Below are 20927 nucleotides of genomic sequence, written 5' to 3'. Positions count from 1 at the left end.
AGAACATAATCATACTACCAGCAGATAAAGGCAGAATGACGGTCATCCTAGATAAATCTGATTACATCCAAAAAGCACAACAACTACTTGCAGATATCAACACCTACCAAATGAAGGAATTTGACCCCACACCACAACTCACCAATAGGATAAATAACACACTAAGGAATCTACAAAAAAACGGACAGATAACCAGAGCTGACCTACAAAGAATGAAACCGGAAAGCAACAACACCCCCAGATTCTATGGATTTACTAAAGTACACAAACCAGACATCCCACTCAGACCCATAGTATCACTGCCAGGGACACCATCATACAAACTGGCCAAAGAAAAAGACTTCGCAGGAGGCTCCCAAGCACTGATGATGTCGCTAGCCAGGGGACGAAACGTTCATGTATATATAATCTCTAATGTTTTGGTCTGATGTAGTATAGTGTAGTCTGCTGTTCTCCTACATTGTTCTAACTCCACCCACAATGTGCTATTTATGCACAATAATGTGCAGTTCAGACATCACTGCAAGGTTGCTCCAGGGTCCTGTAACCTTAACAGAAGTGATGGCCAGGAACTTCTGATATTATTGGAGGTTTCACCTGCTTATTGAAAAAGCAGCAAGGCTCCCAAGGTGACTCTCTCGAGCCATATTTCTGCATCTTCCTGTGATTGGGGAACTTGGAAGTGGTGTGCCTTCATGGGAAATCAATTCCTTGTATAAATCTCGCCCATCTCCTGTTGGATAGTTGGTGCAATTTGTATTCAATAAATAACTCAGCAATATAGCTAGACTGGAAGGAGCACTTGTTAGCATAATGGTAGTATCCATACCTTTGATTCAGGAGGCCTGAGTTCATGTTCCACATGCTCTTGAGGTGTGTAATAACTCCTCAATGCAGGTAGGTTAGAATGTACTTGAAGTTAGTCTCAGAGATAATAACAATTTGCTGTAAAAACCCATCTGGAAGCTACTGTCCTGACCCAGTCTGTCTAACATGTGACTCCAGACCCACAGCAATGTGGTTGAATATAAACTGTCCTCTGGAAAGGCAGGGCAAGCCACTCAGTTCATGGGGAACTGTGGTGTCAAATGCTCATGTTGCCCAAACTCCATCAAAACGTTTTTGGGGAAAGGAGGCTGATTTACAGTATCCTTTGGTAAAGAAGGGGATTACATTTCAAATCCCCTGTCTCTAATTTTAATGTCATAGTCCCCTTGTTGCAGATACCACCCAAGGAGGAATTCTTTCAATATACATCCTGTCAAATCCTTTAACCATCTGAAGCACTCCATTTGGTCTATCCTGTCAAGGAAATGTGTTTTGGAAGATCTAATGCAGGAGGGATGTATACAGTAAACACCAAAACCCTCAAGAGCATTAATTTGCAGAGGGAGTCTGGTCCCTGAAAGTGGCAACACAAGTAGCTAGGGTTGTCAGGAAGCCATACGGCTTGCTTGCCTTCATTAGTCTGGGCACGGAGTATAAACATTGGCAAATCATGTTGCTGCTGTACGAAACATTAGTTAGGCCACATTTGGAACATTGTGGACAGTTCTGGTTGTCACACTAACAGAAGGGTGTGGAGGCTTTGGAGAGGGTACAGAAAAGGTTTACCAGGATGTTGTTTGGTTGGGACGGTATTAGCTAGGAGGAGAAATTGGGCAAACTTGGTTTGTTTTCATTTGAAGGATGAGGGGTGACCTGCAAAATTGTGGGAGGCACAGATAGACTGGAGAGGGTATTTTTCCCAGGATAGAAATATTCAATTAGGGGGACATTGGGTGAAGGCAAGAGGGGAAAGTTTAAAGGAGATGTGAGAGGTAATGCTTTTACACAGTGGATGGTAAGTCCCTGGAATGTGCTGCCAGTGGAGGTGGTGGAAGCAGGTACAATAGCAATGTTTAAGGGGCATCTTCACAGATATGAACAGGCAGGGAACAGAGGAATACAGACCATGTAGAGACACAAGTTTAGAAAGGCATCATATGTCAGCTCAGAGTTGATGGGCCAAAGGACCTGTTCCTGTGCTATACTGCTCTTCTTCTTTGGAATACAATATCACAGGGTTACAAATTCAGAAAATGTCCCACAACCAAGTTTGCCTTCAGCCATGTGGGATGATGCAACCCGATATCTTGTATTTAACTTGTCTTCAATTGCATCCATTGTTTTTCAGGACCAGTTGCACCTCTCCATTCTCAGCTGGATCACCTATTTTGGATTGTCTCTATCCTTGCTGTGCCTGCTGGTGTCAATTGTGACCTTCTTCTGCTGCCAGGCCATTCAATACATCAATACCACCATCAAGGCACACTTGTGTCTGAGTCTGTTCCTGGCAGAACTGCTATTCCTGGTAGCAAGCTCCATCGACACACGCACGGTAAGGCTGCTTTGACCCCCTACACCCTGATGACGCTGTCTTATCAATGGTCATTCCTAAAATCTGGATTCACTTCCATACTGCCGAATTCCATGACATTAACCTTCATTCTCAAAACTCAAGGGCACAATCTTAATGTAAGGGGTCACCCATTTAAGACAGAGATGAGGAGGAATTACATCACTCAGAGGGTAGAGATTCAGTGGAGTTCTTTACCACAGAGAGTTGTCGAGGCTGGGTCAGTAAATATATTGAAGGCTGAGACAGACAGATTGAGGGAATCAAGGGTTAGAGGGAAAAAGCAGGGAAAACCCAACCTCAACTACCCCAATATTGATTGAGATAATCAATCTGTATGTCTCAGTTTTCAATATATTTAGAGGTCCAACCTCAAAGGCCTCTGCAGCAAAGGATTCTGTAGCTTCCCTCTCCTCTGAGAGTAAAGAAATCCTCTTTAACTCTTCAGTGAGTGACTCCCCCACCCCCAACTCTGAGATGATGCCCTCTGGTCTTAGACTCTCCCACAAGAGGAAACAACTTTTCCACATCTACACTGTCAAGTCCTCTCAAGAATCTTTATGGCCCGTTGCTCAGTTTCCCTTCACAAGGTGATGATGAGACTCCACCTTGAACCCTTGAAGTCCATGTGGTGGAGGTACACCCACAGTGCTATTAGAGAGGGAATTCCAGGATTATAAATATATCTGGACAGACTGGGGAAAGACCAGGGGTCTCTATCATGACACTTGGTCCTGGCTTCCCCTCACTTGAGAAAGCCCGAGACGAATTTTCCAGATTATTTCCCTGTAATCCTGCCAAGGCAGATGGCGGAATTTGAATTCAATTAAAACAAAATCTGGAATGCAGCGTCTAATGATGACCCTGAATCCATTGTTGATGGTCGTAAAAACCCACTGGCGCTATGACACTATGGTCACTTTTGGGAAGGGAAATCTGCCGTCCTTACCTGGTCTGGCCTACATGTGACTCCAGACCCACAGCAATGTGGTTACTGCCCAATTAGAGATGGACAATGAATGCTGCTTAGCCAGTGATGTCCTCATCCCATGAATAAAGAAAAAGGAAGTTCCATTGGGAATGTAGTGAGAGATGTGAAGTGTCCAATTAAGATGTTTGAGTCAGCATGCATGTGAAACTAGGGTGGTGGACCAGCACATGTTTGACCCCTCAATTCTAGATGTTATCATGTTTTGCACTTAATTACACACTACTTTCTGAAGGAAAGCACTGAGACATATGAAATGCATGATTATGGTTGCCCAAGTCCATCTTCATATCATCCCTCCAGTGTGGAAACAGACCATTCAGCCCAGCAAGTCCACACTGACTCTCCCCAGAGCATCCCACCCAGACTCAACCCACACAATCTCCAAATCCCTGCATTTCCCATGGCTAATCCACTTAACCTACACATCCCTGGACACATGGTCAATTCAGCACGGCCAATCCACCTCACCAGCATATCTTGTGTCTGTGGGAGGAAACCTGAGCACCCAAAGGAAACCCACGCAGACACTGGGAGAATGTGCAAACTCTACACAGACAGTCACCCAAGGCTGGGATCGCACCCGGTCCCTGGTGCTGTGAGGCAGCAGTGCTAACCACTGAGCCACCCTTTGATTATCTGACAATGTGGTGGGTGGATTTAAGACGCTTCACAGGTTTAATCCTTTCAGACCCTTTCATGACAATTTCCTCTTAAGCACTTTAATTGAGCCGCTGTACTGTAGACCCTAACCACCCGCTGTTCCGTAACCACGTTTTATTTCAGGCACCCAGTGTAGAGTGGCACACCAGCTGTATTTGTCTGTCAGCTGTAATTCCCATCCCCATACCCGTCGGTGGTAATGTGGGCATCACAGGATGGCAAGAGTCAAAGGGACGAGCTCATTACACCTTATCAATCGAACTGAGTTAACGTTGCTTCTCTGTAGGTTTTATGTGCCACCGTTGCCGGCGGATTACACTATTTGTTCTTGGCTGCCTTCTTTTGGATGTGCCTGGAAGCTGTCCAGCTCTGCCTCATGGTGCTCAATCTCAAAGTGGTGAACTTCTCCCGTACCCGTGTCATTCCCCGGAGACTGATGTACCCCATCGGCTACGGGTGCCCGGCAGTCATCGTGATCGTGACTGCCGCGGTCAATGCCAAAGGCTATGGGACCGACCGAATGTGAGTACAGAGACTATCCCGACATCTTCTGTGCCTGAGCTGAGTGAATATGCATTGATGTGGAGGTGCCGGTGTTGGACTGGGGTGGACAAAACCGAAAGATGCACCACACCAGATTTTACTCCAATGGGTCAGTTGATGTCACAAGCTTTTAGAGCAGTGCTTCTTCTTCAGGTGAAGTGACCTTCATCTGACGAAGGAACAGCGCTCTGAAAGCTTGTGATTTCAAATAAACGCATTGGACTATAACCTGGCGTGGTGTGTCTTCTGACAATGTGCATTGAAGTTAAGGCACTGTGGAGGGAGGGTTTAATCATTGCACAGGTCAAGGATCAGTTTCGATGCATAGACTGATTTTGATTTGAGTTATTAATATCACATGTGCCCAGATACAGTGAAAAGTTTTGTTTTGCGTGCAGTACAGGCAGATCATACCATACAAAGTGCATTAGAGTCAGAGAACAGAGCGAGGAATACAATGTTATGGCTGCAGAAATGGGGCGCAGAGAGCGAGATCAACATTATATTTGACAAGTCCATTCAGAAGTTGAATAACAGCCGGGAATTGCCCACATTACCATCGATGGGTATGTCAGGGAATTCTCCTGTGAATTGAAACCACACCTCACCTCAAAACGGAACTTTCCAGACTGATGCCGACCAAATGCATTTTTCCCAAAACCAATCTTAAAGGGTGTTCTCACCTTCTTGTGTGTCTCACTCACAGCCAAAGGAATGGAGAGTGGTGCATGTAAGGAAGGGGCTGCCAGAGAGTAGGTCTTTGGATGGGAACAGTTTAGAGGGATTTGGACCAAATGAGGGCAATTGGAACTAGCTGAGAGGACACCATGGTCAGCATGGGCCAGTTGGGCCGAAGGGCCGGTTTCCATGCTCTATGACTCTATGACACTATGACACTATGATTGTCTCAAACCCTCAAGATGGTCAGCCACCAACAAGGTGTTGGAATCAACATCCGACATAATTGATGAGAAGGAACCTTACAGGTTGCTCAGAGTTCTTCCCTTTATCAGATATATTAGATTTTGAATTAGCTTTATTGTCACATGTACTCAAATTAGCACAATGAAAAGTTTATATGTTGCCACTTACTGCGCCATCTTTGGTACAGAGGTACCAAGGTGCAGCTTCTTCAGTCACAAGATCTTAGAAAATAGAGAAATAAAAAATGCAGTATTGCAGAATCAAAGTTCAGAACAATGGTCTTCAATCCAGTCTGTACCGAGTCTAGCCTCCAGTCTGCACCAAGCATAGCCTCCAGTCTGCATCATGCCTGGCCTGGCTGCAGAACACACAGTCATAGCCTCCATTCTGCATCATGCCTAGCCTGGCTGCAGAACACACAGTCATAGCCTCCAGTCTGCACCGGGTTGAGCCTCCAGTCCACACCGGGCCCTGGCGTTAGACCACACCAGGCCTACCCTTTAGTCTGCACCGAGCCCTGGCTCCAGCCTGCACTGAGCCTAGCCTTCAGTCTGCACTTGGCCCTGGCTCCAGACCACACCTGACTTAGCCTATAGTCTGCACCAGGCCCTGCCTCCAGACCACACTGAGCCTAGCCTCTAGTCTGCACCAGGCCCTGCCTCCAGACCACACCGAGCCTAGCCTCCAGTCTGCGCAGGGCCCTGGCTCCAAATTGCACCAGGCTTCACCTCAGAGTTCACAAGGCTGGGAAATCATCTGGAATCACCTTAAGACCGGAGATCAGCCTGAGACCACGCCAGGCCGAGAGACTGCCACCTACCGCTGGGATGCTGTCACAGCAGGCGGAGATGCTGCTTTGCCAGACTGAGAGGATGACTCATCATGTCAGCACTGAGGGCAAGAGTTGTCAGAGGCCAGGAGAGAAAAAGAGAACACAAAGAGAGAAAAAAATGAAGAAAAGGAACAAGAATGGATCCAGTGGTTCAGGGTGAGAGGGGACAGATATAAAAGAGACCTAAGGGGCAAGTTTGTCTCACAGAGGGTGGTACGTGTATGGAATGAGCTGCTAGAGGAAATGGTGGAGGCATTTGGATGGGTATATGAATAGGGAAGGGTTTGGAGGGATATGGACCGGGTGCTGGCAGGTGGGACTAGATTGGGTTGGGATATCTGGTCGGCATGGACAGGTTGGACAGAAAGGTCTGTTTCTATGCCGTATATCTCTGTGACTCTGTGATCCCAAACACCTTCTGAACCACTTTTCCCACCTGTCCCGATAAAGTAAGGGACTGGTGGACATGCTTACCAAGGTCCCAATGACCCTCTGTGTTTCCCAGAGTCATAACATTCATCACGTATTCCCTTGCCCTGTTTGTCCTGCCCAAATGTATCACCTACTATGATTCAGATTGAATTCCATTTGCCATTGATCAATCCATCCCATCAGCCCATCTGCATCCTTCTGTAATCTAAGGCTTAGCCTCCTCACCAGATCAATTTTTGTCTCATTCACAGACTTACTGATCGGCGCTCCAACATTCAAGTCTAAATCACTTGTAAATATACACATACTTTGTAAGCTTGGATGTAGGAATTTCCAGTGGGAAAGATCGACAGATCCAAGATGATTTTAACAAATGTTTAACAGGTGGCACGATGGCTCAATGATTAGCATTGCAGCCTCACAGCGCCAGGGACCAGCATTCAATTACAGCCTCGGGTGACTGTCTGTATGGAGTTTATGCATTCTCCCTGTGTCTGGGTTTCCTCCCACAGTCCAAAGATGTGCAGGTTTAGATTGGCCATGCTAAATTACCTATAGTGTCCAGTGATGTGCAGGCTCGGTGGATTGGTCACGCAAAATTGCCCATAGTGTGCAGGTTAGGAGGATTAGCCTTGGGAAATGCAAGAGGATAGTGTAAAGCGGTGGGCCTGGGTGAGATGGCTTTCAGAGAGCCATTGTAATACTGGATTGAACCTGTTCCTTTAATTCCAGCTGTTGGTTAAATCTGGAGAGAGGCTTTATATGGAGTTTCCTGGGACCTCTGTGCTTCATCCTTTTGGTAAGGGCTCAGCTGATGGAAGTTGCGGAGATAAAGCTGATCGTCAAATCCTTAAAGAGCACTTCCCTCATCTTATTGTCTCTATCATTTGGTCAGGTATTGGCAGGTTTGTTCAAAGCAAAAATCATGGAAATTCATTTTTTTAGGCTACCTTTTGCAAGGTTTGCTGATCAGTAAAAAAGGACATATCGATGGAAGGTGTCCATTCGGCCCATGTTGCCAGTCTAGGCCAACATGTAGCCCTCCAGCAGAATCCCATTTGTGAACAGAATCTAAGCCAGTCGGTAACATTGAAACTAAGACTGGTAGACATTTCCTTTGTGGGGAGTGTTTATTGACTTGCTCAGTCTTACCTCTCTCATGCTGCAACCAGGGCGTGCTCAAGTAAATAACAGCCTCCATTTTGTTCTCTTAATCTGAAATAAAGATGTTAACTGACCTCAACAAAAGTGATCAAACACCACCGACCTGTGCTTGGTCTACCATCTTGCAGATTATGACAGTTCAAGTACCATTTCAAGTATTGAAATGTAGAAAGGTCCATGTTCCTACCTTCTGTTTTGGATGAGGTATCTCTCCTCAGAACCCCACTGAACTGTCTGCCTCTTATTCTAAATCTACTCTGCCCTGGTTATGAACCTCTCAATTCAGAGGATAGGCAACCTCCTTTCTGTTATACTGGACAGTCGTAATTTTAATACACTCAGTTAGATCTCCCCTCAGCTTCCTCTGTTCCAAATCAAACAGCCAATCCAGAAGTTCCTCTTAACTAAAATTCTCCATCTTGGCAACATCCTTGCCAGTCTCCTCTGTACCCACTCTAATTCTTTGACAATTTATATTCATGCTTCTTGCCCAAGTTATGTTTAGAAAGTGTTTGCGCTGTGGTATATTCTGTTCCCTCCATCCCAGGAATTTTCAGGCATCCCTGGTTCGATGTTGCTTCCTCGGGGAGCCGCGGGGAATGCTGCTAACAGAATGACTCCCTGTCCAGTGAAATGACAATACAGGATAGGATTGGGTGAACGAGGATCTGTGTTCCGTTGGTTTCTCATCCTTTCAGAATGACAGTTGTGCCAACTATCTTCCCAAAGCTAACATTTAAAAGCCTTGGCAATAATGTGGCATTGAGCCTTGTTAAGTCTGGTCACATTTACTCCTGGGAGCTGCACTGGGCGACCCTCGACCTCCAGTTTCATCCCCCGTGTCCTTTCCCATTTGAATCAATTGTTTCTTCCTCTTGAGCTGCCCACTACACGTTCCCAAGGATTAACCTTCAATTCTCGGCGAGGTTGTTGTTTTATATGTTATATCTCAGATCTAAGCAGAAGTGATACTCTTCTGGACGTATGAAAGATCTTCTGTTGCAATTATCTCCTCCTGTACCCTTGCTTCCAGCTCAGACCTCCAAATCGTTTTGCACCTTTGCTTATTTTTCTCCAAGTCCACACCCAGGCTTGACCAATCTAGTCCACTGAGCATCAATTTGTGATCCAACTCACATAATTGAGCACAGAACAATCAAACACTTCAGCTGGCATCTCACAGATAATGCAGCTAGTGTGCAAAGTCATGGATTTGGACTCACCCATGGCTTTGTGCACGAGGAAAGATGGATGGAGTCACATGAAATATAACGAAACAGAAGTACCATCTTAAGATAAATGAGTCCCACAAAAATCTTTGATATGTAGTTTGGCTTCTTTAAAATATGGAACCATCCAGAAAATAAATTCCCACAGTTCAGTGGATTGAACTATGACACTCCCCTCCATGCAACTTGTAGGCTTCAGCATTGCTTAAGAACATTACATTCTCCTGTAAGGTTGCTGGCAAGGCCAGTATTTAATTGCCTAATTGCCTTTGAAACTGAATGGCTTAGTCTGCCATTGAAGACGGGCACTTAAGAGTCAACCACTTTGCTGTGGGGCTAGAGTCACGTGTTAGCCAGACCAGGTAAGGATGGCAGATTTCCTTCCCTAAAGTGGCTTAAGCAAACCAGATGAGTTTTACAACCATCAGCGATCATTGTCACGGTGATATTACTGGGAGTACCTTCATATTTTAGATGCATCAATTACATTTTAATTCCAATAGCTACTGTACCCACACCCTCAGAGGATTTGCTTGGAATTCTGCTTCATTAGTTCAGTCTCATTATACTATTTCCACTTCTCTCCACTATCATCTCTCTGTATGTCATAGAGTCATAGAGATGTACAGCATGGAAACAGATCCTTCGGTCCAACCTGTCCATGTCGACCATATATCCCACCTGCCAGCACCCGGCCCATATCCCTCCAAACCCTTTCTATTCACATACCCATCCAAATGCCTTTTAAATGTTGCAATTGTACCAGCTTCCACCACTTCCTCTGGCAGCTCATTCCATACACGTACCACCCTCTGCGTGAAAAAGTTGCCCCTTAGGTCTCTTTTATATTTTTCCCCTTTCACCCTAAACCTATGCCCTCTAGTTCTAGACTCCCCCACCCCAGGGAAAAGACTTTGTCTATTTATCCTATTCATGCCCCTCATAATTATGTAAACCTCCATAATGTCACCCCTCAGTCTCCGACCCTCCAGGGAAAACAGCCCAGCCTGTTCAGCCTCTTCCTCCAGTTCAAATCCTCAACGCTGGCAACACCCTTGAAAATCTTTTCTGAACCCTTTCAAGTTTCATAACATCTTTCCAATAGGAAGGAGACCAGAAATGCACGCAATATTCCAACAGTGGCCTAAGCAATGTCCTGTACAGCCGCAACATGAGCTCCCAGCTCCTGTACTCTGACCGATAAAAGAAAGCATACCAAACGCCTTCTTCATTATCCTATCTATCTGCGACTCTACTTTCAAGGAGCTATGAACCTGCACTCCAAGGTCCCTTTGTTCAGCAACACTTCCTAGCACCTTACCATTCTCCCCCACCCCAGGGAAAAGACTTTGTCTATTTATCCTATCCATGCCCCTCATAATTTTGTAAACCTCCATAATGTCACCCCTCAGTCTCCGACCCTCCGGGGAATACAGCCCCAGCCTGTTCAGCCTCTCCCTATAGCTCAAATCCTCAACCCTGGCAACACCCTTGAAAATATTTTCTGAACCCTTTCAAGTTTCATAACATCTTTCCGATAGGAAGGAGACCAGAAATGCACGCAATATTCCAACAGTGGCCTAAGTAATGTCCTGTACAGCCGCAACATGAGCTCCCAGCTCCTGTACTCTGACCGATAAAAGAAAGCATACCAAACGCCTTCTTCACTATCCTATCTATCTGCGACTCTACTTTCAAAGAGCTATGAACCTGCACTCCAAGGTCTCTTTGTTCAGCAACACTTCCTAGCACCTTACCATTATATGTATACGTCTCGTGTTCATTCTTGCAGCACAGTGGTTATCATATGTAACTGATCACCTGGACAAATGATTTGGATTCATGAGGCAGGATTTACCCAAGGGGTAAAGGGCAGCATGGTGGCTCAGTGTTTAGTGAGCACCAATGATCCCTGTTCGATTCCAGCCTCAGGTGACTGTGCAGAGTTTGCACATTTTGCCCATGTCTGCGTGGGTTCCGTCTGGGTGCTCCAGTTTCCTCCCACAGTCCACAGGTGCGCAGGTTAGGTGAATTGGCAATGCTAAATTGCCCATTTGTTAGGTAAATTGCCCTGTATCCAGGGAGGTGTACGTTAGATGGATCAGCCATGTGCAGTGACAGATGGGATTCCCTTCAGATTTTTGGTACTGCCTTGGTGGACAGAATGGCCTCTTTTCACATTGTAGGAATTCTATCATTGTAAGGAGCTTCAATGTCAAACCAAATAATGGTCCTGAGCCTCTGCTTTTCTGGGAGGTAAACATTTTGGGGTGGGGGGTACGGTGGGTGGGTAGGGGGAGCTGCCTTCGCTTTCTCCAATAAGGCTGGACTGGTTTCTGAAGAACCTGGGCATTCCCACGGGTTGAAGAGGACGCTGCTGAGTCATGCTGGGAAACCCTTGACATGGAGGTGTCAGTTGCCAACTAAGAAGTGCCAAAGGGGCAGTACCAGGGAGTGGAGTGGAAGCTCTGTCAGTGTTTGGGTCTCAGACTCAGAACATGCTACTGCTGCTGGGGCTTGCTCATTGGGAACAGGAGTTTGTGATCTGGATACCTCCCCCTGCCCTTGCCATCTTGGCTCTGTGGAGCTGGCACTCTCCCTAAGTTAGCAAGGCTTCAGGATACTGGAAGCGTAAACTCATTATGAATGAGTGTCTTAATTATTGCAGTTGTCCCTTCAGGGATAGCCATTCTACATGCCTTTGACAGAAAAATAGAATCCCTGCAGTGCAAAAGCAGGCCATTCAGCCAAGCGAGTCCACACCAACAGTCCAAAGAGCATCCCACCCAGACCGTCTACCCTATCGCTGTAATCCTGCATTTCCCATGGCTTATCCACTTCACCTGAACATCTTTGAACTGTGGGAGGAAACCCATGCAGACACGGGAGAATGTGCAAACTCCACACAGATAGCCATTTGAGGTTGGAATCGAACCTGGGGCTGTGAGGCAGCAGTGCTAACCACTATGACATAGATCATAGAACATTACAGCACAGTACAGGCCCTTCAGCTCTCGATATTGCGCCGACCTGAGGAACCAATCTGAAGCATATCTATCCGACATTTTCATCCATATGTTTACACAATGATCATTAAATGTCCTTAAAGCTGGCGAGTCTACTACTGTTGCAGTCAGTGCATTCCATGCCCCTACTACTGTCTGAGTAAAGAAATTACTTCTGACTTCTGTATTTATCACCCCTCAATTTTAAACTTTGTCCCCTCGTGCGAGCCATTACCATCTAAGGAAAAAGGCTCTCGCTGTCCACCCTACCTAACCCTCTGATTATCTTATATGTCTCAATAAGTCACCTGTCAACCTCTCTAACGAAAACAGCCTCAAGTCCCTCTGCCTTTCCTCATAAGACCTGATCCCAATACCAGGCAATATCCTAGCAAATTGCCTCTGAACCCTGCCAAAGGTTCCACATCCTTCCTATAATGTGGTGACCTGAACTGCACGCAACACTCCAAGTGCGGCTGCACTGGAGTTTCGTACAGCTGCAGCATGACCTTGTGGCTCTGAAACACAATACCTCTACCAATAAAGGCTACCACACCGTATGCCTCCTTAACAATCCTATCAGCCTGGCTGGCAACTTTCAGGGATTTATGTACATGGACACCAAGATCTCTCTGCTCATCCACACTACCAAGAATCTTACCATTTGCTCTGTACTCTTTATTCCTGTTCCTCCTTCCAAAGTGAATCACTTAACACTTTCCTACATTAAACTCCATTGCCACCTCTCATGTCTCGCTCTGCAGTTTATCTATGTCCCTCTGTAACCTGCAACATCTTTCGGCACTATCCACAACTCCACCGACCTTAGTGTCATCCACAAATTTACCGACCTATGCTTCAACGCCCTCATCCAGGTTGTTTATAAAAATGGCAAACAGCAGTGTCCCCAAAACAGATCTTTGTGGTACACCACTAGTATCCTATTATAGTTAATCCAACACAAATTCCAACTGCTCTTCTAGACCTTTATCCCCCTGCATCCAAGCTCATCAACAGACAGCCATAAAAGTTGACACCTGGGGAACATAAATTCAGTTGAATAAATCTGGAATAAAAATGGCCTATGTATAGCATGGATATGAGGAAAACAGACTGCTGTTAAAAAAGCAAGCAATTATTTTACTGATGTCTTTTAGAGAAGGAAATCTGCGGATCTTACCTGGTCTGGCTTCCATGTGTAGGAAAGCAGGACTCTGCAAATGCTGAAGATCTGAGATCAAAACAGAAATTGCAGGAGAAATGCAGCAGGTCCGGCAGTGTCTGTCGAGAGACAGAGAAGCCGAGTTAGCATTTTGAGTCCAGAGGCCCTTCTTCAGAACTGAAGTAGAGCAGTGATTCTGAAGATGAACCATACCGGACTTGAGACTGTAACTCTGTTTCTCTCTCCACAGATGCTGCTGGACCTGCTGAGTTTCTCCAGTGTATCTCTGTTTTTGTTGTGCCATTTGACTTTGAAAAGGCCCAGTAAACCACTTTAGATGGCTGTGATGAATCGTGACCTTCTCAAGGGTATTCAGGAATGGGAAATATGATGTAGGCCTCGTCAGTGACGCTCACATCCTGTGAATGAGTAAAACAAAAATTGAGGACTCAGACTGAGTCCCACACCAATCAAATCTTTTCTTCCACATTGTCTGCAGCGTATGACGTGTTGATACGTGAATTTTATCACCATGCCTCTGAGAAAGGATTATCAGGGTGAACTGAACAATCCTATTTTGCAGGTGAATTTCATTCTGTTGTCAATATCACTCTGGATCCTGAAAGAGAAGATTTCCAGTCTGAATGCGGATGTTTCAACTATTAAGGAATCCAGGTAGGTGTTAACACCCCACGGGAAAATGGACAAAGCATTATTTACCCATCCCAGGATTGAGTGTTCCTTGAGACCATGTTCATTCTCAGCACAGATCAGCAATTGTCCAACATGGTCTGTCCATGATAGAGCATGACGTAGTCCGTGACATTCTGGGCTCAACGGTTCGCACTGATGCCTCACAGCTCTTGGGACCTAGGTTCGATTCCATCCTTGGGCGACTGCATAGAGTCTGCACATTCTACCTGGGTCTGTGTGGGTTTCCTCCTACAGTCCAGGGATGGTGCAGGCTAGATGGATGAGCCATGGTAAATGCAGGGGTTACAGCGATAGGGTAGGGGATGAATCTGGGTAGGATGTTCTTTGGAAGGTGTCGGAGAAATTAAGCACAATGTATCAGTGACCACAAATGAGGATCGCGGTGAAATTGACAAGCAGTTTAATTTAACAAAGCAATATCGTGGAAGAGAAATTGACCAGGCTGATTCTCTGCACAGATGGCCAGAACGCTCTTCCCAGAACAGACGGTGCAGGCATGCTTTTGAGGGTTACAATACAAAGATGGTAATTGTAAAGCAGTTACAATACAATTGTGAAAATTGTAAAGTGATTTAAACAAGAATAAACTCAATGGAAGTTAACCAAGCGTCCAGCCGCAGCAATTCATTTGTAATTGACACAGGAGATTCCAGCCATCTCCGTGAGTGGGTGAGAATGTCTTCCAGAGGATTCATTGTACTTCCCGTTTGCGTGAATATGTGTAAATGTCCCTTCTCCTGGCGTTCAGGTGTGTCCATTGTGTTAGAACAGACGGTGCAGGGATGCTTTAGAGGGATACAATACAAAGATGGTAATTGTAAAGCAGTTACAATACAATAGTGAAAATTGAAAGTGATTTAAACAAGAATAAACTCAATGGAAGTTAACTAAGCGTCCAGCCGCAGCAATTCATTTGTAATTGACACAGGAGATTCCAGCCATCTCCGTGAGTGGGTGAGAATGTCTTCCAGAGGATTCATTGTACTTCCCGTTTGCGTGAATATGTGTAAATGTCCCTTCTCCTGGCGTTCAGGTGTGTCCATTGTGTTCCTCCTGGGAGCGAAGTCTTCTGAGGTCTCTCGGTCTGCCTCTTTTTTTATGCGGTATCAATTTCAGTGGGAAATGAGCCTGCCCTAAGGTTGTTGGGACAGCAGTGCTAATCTGGGTGGGAAGTGATTGTGAAAGCTGTTTGGGAAGTGTATTCTCTAGTCTTGGAGTAGCTTGGCCATGTCTGGTTTCTATGTTCGCCAGTTTGGCCAAGGCTGGGGCATTCTGGGTAGTTTCTGTATGTGTTGGCAGGCTTGATTTCTGTGTTTCATAGGCCAGCTTCTGTGTTTTTAAGTTGCCATGCTGTGGGTGAGCAAGATTTTGATTAGATTAGATTCCCTACAGTGTGGAAACAGGCCCTTCAGCCTAACAAGTTTACACAGGCCCTCCGAAGAGTAACCCACCCAGACCCATTTCCCTCTGACTAATGCACCTAACGCTGTGGGCAATTTAGAATGGCCAATTCACCAGACCTGCACATCTTTGGATCTTTTGGCAGATCTTTTTCCCATAGAAGGTCAGTGTGGACCTAATTAGCTGAATGGCCTGCTTTAATGCTATAGGGACTCGATGAAGTTTCAGGGAGATGGAGTAGAAATTCATCCCCATTCCTCTTGAAACTGGGGAAAGAATTTAATCAGGTGGAAAAGGGGCAAGTGGAGGGTTTCACCTCAGAATCTTTGTCCAGTAATCCATGACAATAATTAGATATCAAGCGCTAGTAGGACCGAAAGAAGCACAAACAGAGAATGCTGGAGAAACTCTGCAGGTCTGGTAAAATCTGTTGAGAGAGAGAAAGATGATTAATGTGTCATGTCTGATATGAGTTTTCTTCAGAAGTGTGCTGGTTAAGTTTCTAATCCTGATTAAATTCTTTAGATAAACGAGGTCACATCTCACCACAGAAGCTGAAAAGCACAAACACAGTTCATTATATATTTTGATTTCTGCACACCTTCTTCAGATTTCTCCAGCAGTTTCTGTTTTCATTTCAGATCTCCAGCAATTCACAGTTCCTTGTTTTATTTTTCTATGAGTGGGATCATCTTGTCAGGATTGCCTGTCATAGTCAAATTGTCTGTCCAAGTTGGGGGAATAAGATTATTTCAGCATGACCTTGGAGATTGATTGTTATTACTAAAATCATGCTCATCTGCAAATCAGCATTTTCAGGATGGAATGGAAAAATTTCTTTTAACATCTAGAAGGATTAAAGAGAAACTCTAACCCAAAGTCTACTCCTGTCTCTTCACAGGGTACTTACATTCAAAGCACTGGCCCAGTTTATTCTGCTCGGCTGTTTCTGGGTCTTCGGCTTGTTTCAGTTGAAGGAGGGGACCATTGTTATGTCGTACCTGTTCACCATATTGAATGTTCTTCAGGGCGTATTCATTTTCTGCGTTTACTGCTTGCTAAACAAACAGGTAGACAACTTCGAATTTTCTTACATGATTTGCTCTAAATAGATAGTTGCAGATAGATTTCCAGTTATTCCTGGTTAGATTTATGTGGCAATGTACATAGATGTTTTTGGTGGAAATGTATGTATATGTGTCTGTATATGGTTGCAGTTGTGGATTAATGTGAATGTGTGTGTGTACATGTGTTGTGCGTGTTTGTATTTACAAGTGTGTGTATGTTTGTGTGTGTGCATTGTTACACATATATGGTCTATGTGTGGTGCATATTGATGTGTTTGTGTCTGTGTGTATATGAGTGTGTGTGCATTTGTGTGTGAGTGACAGTGTGTTTGTGGGTGTGTGTATGTATTTGAAAGTGTGGAGGGTTGTGAGCATGTCTGTGCATGTGAATGCGTGCATGTTAATGGCTGAGTATGACTAAGCATAACTTCTATGGTTACAATCATTGAATGGATCTTCTTATTTATTTCTTTGCTGAATTAACTTTTCCCCATTGCTGTGGTGGGTTTTGAACTAATTGTTCTGAATTATTAGCTCAAGCCTCTGAAACACAAGCCCTATATCATAATAAGTGAATGCTTCTATTCAGTACAGAGGTTGAAGTTGACCCACTTTATTACAAGTGCCAGGCCAAGACCATCTCCAACAACAGAGAATCCAACCATTCCCATCAGTGACATTACTGACGCTAAATCCCCCACTATCGACATCCTGCGAGATGCCATTGACAAGAAAATGAACTGGACTAGCCACATAAGTATAGAGGCTACAAGAACAGGTCAGAGGCAAGGAATCCTGCAGCGAGTAACTCAACAAATCCTATCAACCATCTACAAGGCAGAGTCACGAGTGTGCTGGAAACTCCCCTTTTGCCTGGATGGGTGCAGCTGCAACAACACTTAAGAAACTTGACGCCATCCAGGACAAAGCAGCCCACTTGATTGGCACCACATCCAGAAGCAATGACTCCCTCCATCACTAATGATCAGTAGTAGCAGTACGTACTATCTACAAGATGCATTGCATAAATTTACCAAAGTTCCTCAGACAGGATCTTGCAAACCCACAGTGTCTTTCATCTAGAAAGACAAGGGCAGCTGATACATGTGAACACTGCTAACTGCAAGTTCCCCTCCAAGCCAGTCACCATCGTATCATAATCCTGGAAATCCCTCCCTCAGAACATTGTGGGTCCACCTACAGCAGCAGTTGAAAAAGGAAGCCCACTGTCACCTTCTCAAGGGGCAACTAGGAACAATAATGCTGGCCCCGCCAGTGATACCTACTCATGAAAAAAGTTTTAAAAATCTTCGCAGGACAATAAGGAATAAAGCTGATCCTGATGCAGTAAACCAGGCCCAAGGGTAAAAAAAAAATCCATGTCTGTGCATTTGTTACACTTATTTGTTTTAGCAATATTAAGAAGAGGTGAAGGCCATTCAGCCCGATCACACCTGTCTGCATGCCAGTTCTCTTCAGGTGCTTTTGCGCCTTATTCCTCAAAAGCCTTACACCCCTTCAAAAAAGACTTTGATCACGATCAGTCTTCAAACTTCCAAATGCCCAGCAACATTCACAATCTTTTGGGGAGCAGAATTATGGATCTCCATGACCCATTGTCGGAAAGTTTCTGCTCCTTCATTGCAATTGCATTTGGATATCACTTTCTTGCCAAGAATTATACATTGGCCATCCCAATAGGGCCACCCCCTATCGGCAAGCTGCAAAGAATGGTTTGTCCCCCGTAATAGATTGAGGGGCATAAATAAGGTGAAGAGCCAAGGCCTTTTCCCCAGGGTCAGGGAGTCCAAACCTGGAGGGAATAGGTTTAAGATGAGAGGGGAACTATCTAAAAAGGACCTAAGGGACAACCTTTTTCACACAGAGGGTGGTACGTGTATGGAATGAGCTGCCAGAGGAAGTGGTGGAGGCGAGTACAATTATAACATTTAAAAGGCATTGAAGGGTATATGAATAGGAAGGGTTTTGTGGGATATAGGCCAAATGCTGGCAAATGAGATTCAATTAATTTAAGATATCTGGTCAGCATGAATGGGTTGGATCGAAGGTTTGTTTTCATTTTGTACAGCTCTACGACTCTGCGCCCACCGTCTTTCGTAAATATAAGTCCCCACCCATTGATCTAGCATTCAACATGGTCTGAATGCATGTGCATTGCTGGAGAACAGAACCTGGGACACTCCTGTTGACAGTCTGTGGTTGTTGTTGACATACACAAATGGAGGTCAAAGTTCAACATGTCGTGCTATCCAATCTCACATCTTGCAGGTTGATGTACAGTTAAACATTGACTTTCGCCTTCATGTGCATTAGCGGCTGATTTTGTCTTTGAGTTTCATATTTCTTTTCATCTAATTAATACCAGATATATCCTGCATTGTCTCACATTACCAGATAAGGAGAGAATACCACAAGTTCTTGAAGAGAATTTATAATGCATAGAAACAAGAAATGCCACAATCAAGCTTTTATACCATGAATACATCCCATGTCATGGTGAGTAACCATGGGAACAACCTGTTCTTTTCTTACATTGTATTTCAAGTAAAGGGTGACCTGTATGTCAAAACGCCACCAGTCATCTTTCTCTCTCATGAGAGAGCAACCCTACAGTCAGTAAGATTATGGCAACTTTACCCTTCTTTGAAGTAGAGAGAAAAATAATTCAGATTAACTGATACCATCTCAAAACAAGGTTTCTTTCATCATCTAACTCCCCTTTCATATCTTTTACCTCCATCATAGAATCCCTGCAGTGTGGAAGCAGGCCCTTCATCCCATCAAGTCCACACTATCCCAGCAAAGAGCATCCCGTTCAGACCCTGTAACCCTATATTCCCCATGGATAACCCATCCAACCTACACATCCCTGGACACTATGGACAATTTCTCATAGCCAATCCACCAAACTTGCACATCTTTGGACTGTGGGAGGAAACTGAGGCACCAGGAAGAAACCCACGCAGACACGGGGAAAACATGCCAACTCCACACAGACAGTTGCCTGAGAGTAGAATCGAAACCAGGTCCCAGGAGAGTTGTTGAGATAGGGTTTAATGGACAGACAGACTGGCATTTGAAGTATACTTTTTTGTCGCTGTGACATCATCATCTTGGGATAGAGACTCTGCTGGAGAGTTGCACTGGAGCAACTTTCGGGACAAATATTTTCAACTGAATCTTAGAATCCATGCAGTTCAGAAAGAGGTCATTTGGCCTGTCAAACTTGTAACAACCCCTGAAGAGTATCCAACCCAGACCCCCCCACCCTATCCCTGTAAACCTGCAATCCCTATGGTTAATCCACCTAACCTCTAAATCCCTGGACACTACGGACAATTTAGCACGGCCAATCCACCTGACCTGCACATCTTTGGACAGTGGGAGGAGAGCAGAGCATCCGGAGGTAACCCGCGCAGACATGGGGAGAACATACAAACTTCACACATACAGTTACCCGAGGGTGGGATTGAACCTGGGTCCCTGGCGCTGTGAGGACGGTGCTAACCACTGAGCCACCGTGCAGCCCCAGAATCAGGAGGATAACCCTCGATGGTGAAGATTTAAAGAAACATTTTGATGCTTAGCCTGAGATTATCCTCACCAGTCAACCCCAGACTAAAACAGGAATGTAACTTGAGGAAGCATTAACGATGGTGCTTCATTGATTAGTTGCTGCAAGCTGAGGAGAGTGAAAATCTGAAAATCTCTCATATTTTATTGTCCTAGCTACTCAAGACGGTGAATGAACCTGTAACTAAGTCAGAGATCTCCTGGATGAACTCACAGACAGAGGAAAATGCCCACGAGTCACTGAAATCTACTGTACAGCTCCAACTGGGTTAAAGAATAGTGCAAATCCACCAGAATCATTTGTCATTAACCTTTCTTGGCTTTAAGCTACCGTCGGGCATAAGCCCTTCTTCAGGAATCATCCCCGAAACATCGATTCTCCTGTTCCTTGGATGCTGCCTGACCTGCTGCGCTTTTCCAGCAACACATTTTCAGCTCTGATCTCCAGCATCTGCAGTCCTCACTTTCTCCTTTAAGCTACCTTCTGCCGTCTCTGACTAACAGATCACTTGGAAATCATACTCATGGAGAGTCGCCCTGTATGTCTCAACGACTATGCATTTGTGTAGTGCCTGTCACATAGTTAAGCTTCCCAGGCTGATTCACAGCAGTATTATCAACCCAAATTTTAGCCATTTGAGGAGTCTTTCAACATTATGAGCAAATTCTTGATCAAAGAGTTAGAGCTAGCTCCCTGAAAGGGGCCATGCAAGTAGACAGAGTAGTAAAGAAGGCGTCTGGCATGCTTACCTTTATTAGTTGGGGCATTGAGTGCAAGAGTCAGGAAGTGATGTTGCAGCTTTATAAGACT

At 45.0% G+C, this 20927-nt stretch overlaps 1 protein-coding gene across 2 annotated transcripts in view; it reads left to right on the top strand.

Moving 5' to 3' along the window:
• LOC122552443 (adhesion G protein-coupled receptor E4-like) overlaps positions 1 to 20347 on the top strand; it is a 21582-nt gene extending 1235 nt beyond the window's left edge. Inside the window, exons 2-8 of one of the 2 annotated variants that reach the window (XM_043695171.1) lie at positions 2177 to 2380; positions 4336 to 4571; positions 7513 to 7579; positions 13924 to 14015; positions 16357 to 16525; positions 18938 to 19039; positions 20273 to 20347. In XM_043695171.1, the coding sequence (XP_043551106.1) occupies positions 4396 to 4571; positions 7513 to 7579; positions 13924 to 14015; positions 16357 to 16525; positions 18938 to 18985 (552 nt within the window). In that variant the 5' untranslated portion in view covers positions 2177 to 2380; positions 4336 to 4395 and the 3' untranslated portion in view covers positions 18986 to 19039; positions 20273 to 20347. Of the gene's footprint in view, positions 1 to 2176; positions 2381 to 4335; positions 4572 to 7512; positions 7580 to 13923; positions 14016 to 16356; positions 16526 to 18937; positions 19040 to 20272 lie in introns of those variants that run through there. The other variant, XM_043695172.1, reaches the window with a different exon arrangement.
• Positions 20348 to 20927: the final 580 nt, after the last annotated feature.

The sequence above is a fragment of the Chiloscyllium plagiosum genome, chromosome 8 (assembly GCF_004010195.1).
Source record: "Chiloscyllium plagiosum isolate BGI_BamShark_2017 chromosome 8, ASM401019v2, whole genome shotgun sequence".
NCBI classification, from domain to species: Eukaryota; Metazoa; Chordata; class Chondrichthyes; order Orectolobiformes; family Hemiscylliidae; genus Chiloscyllium; species Chiloscyllium plagiosum.
Note: the sequence above shows the minus strand (reverse complement) of the source record. Positions and strands in the feature narration are given on the sequence as shown.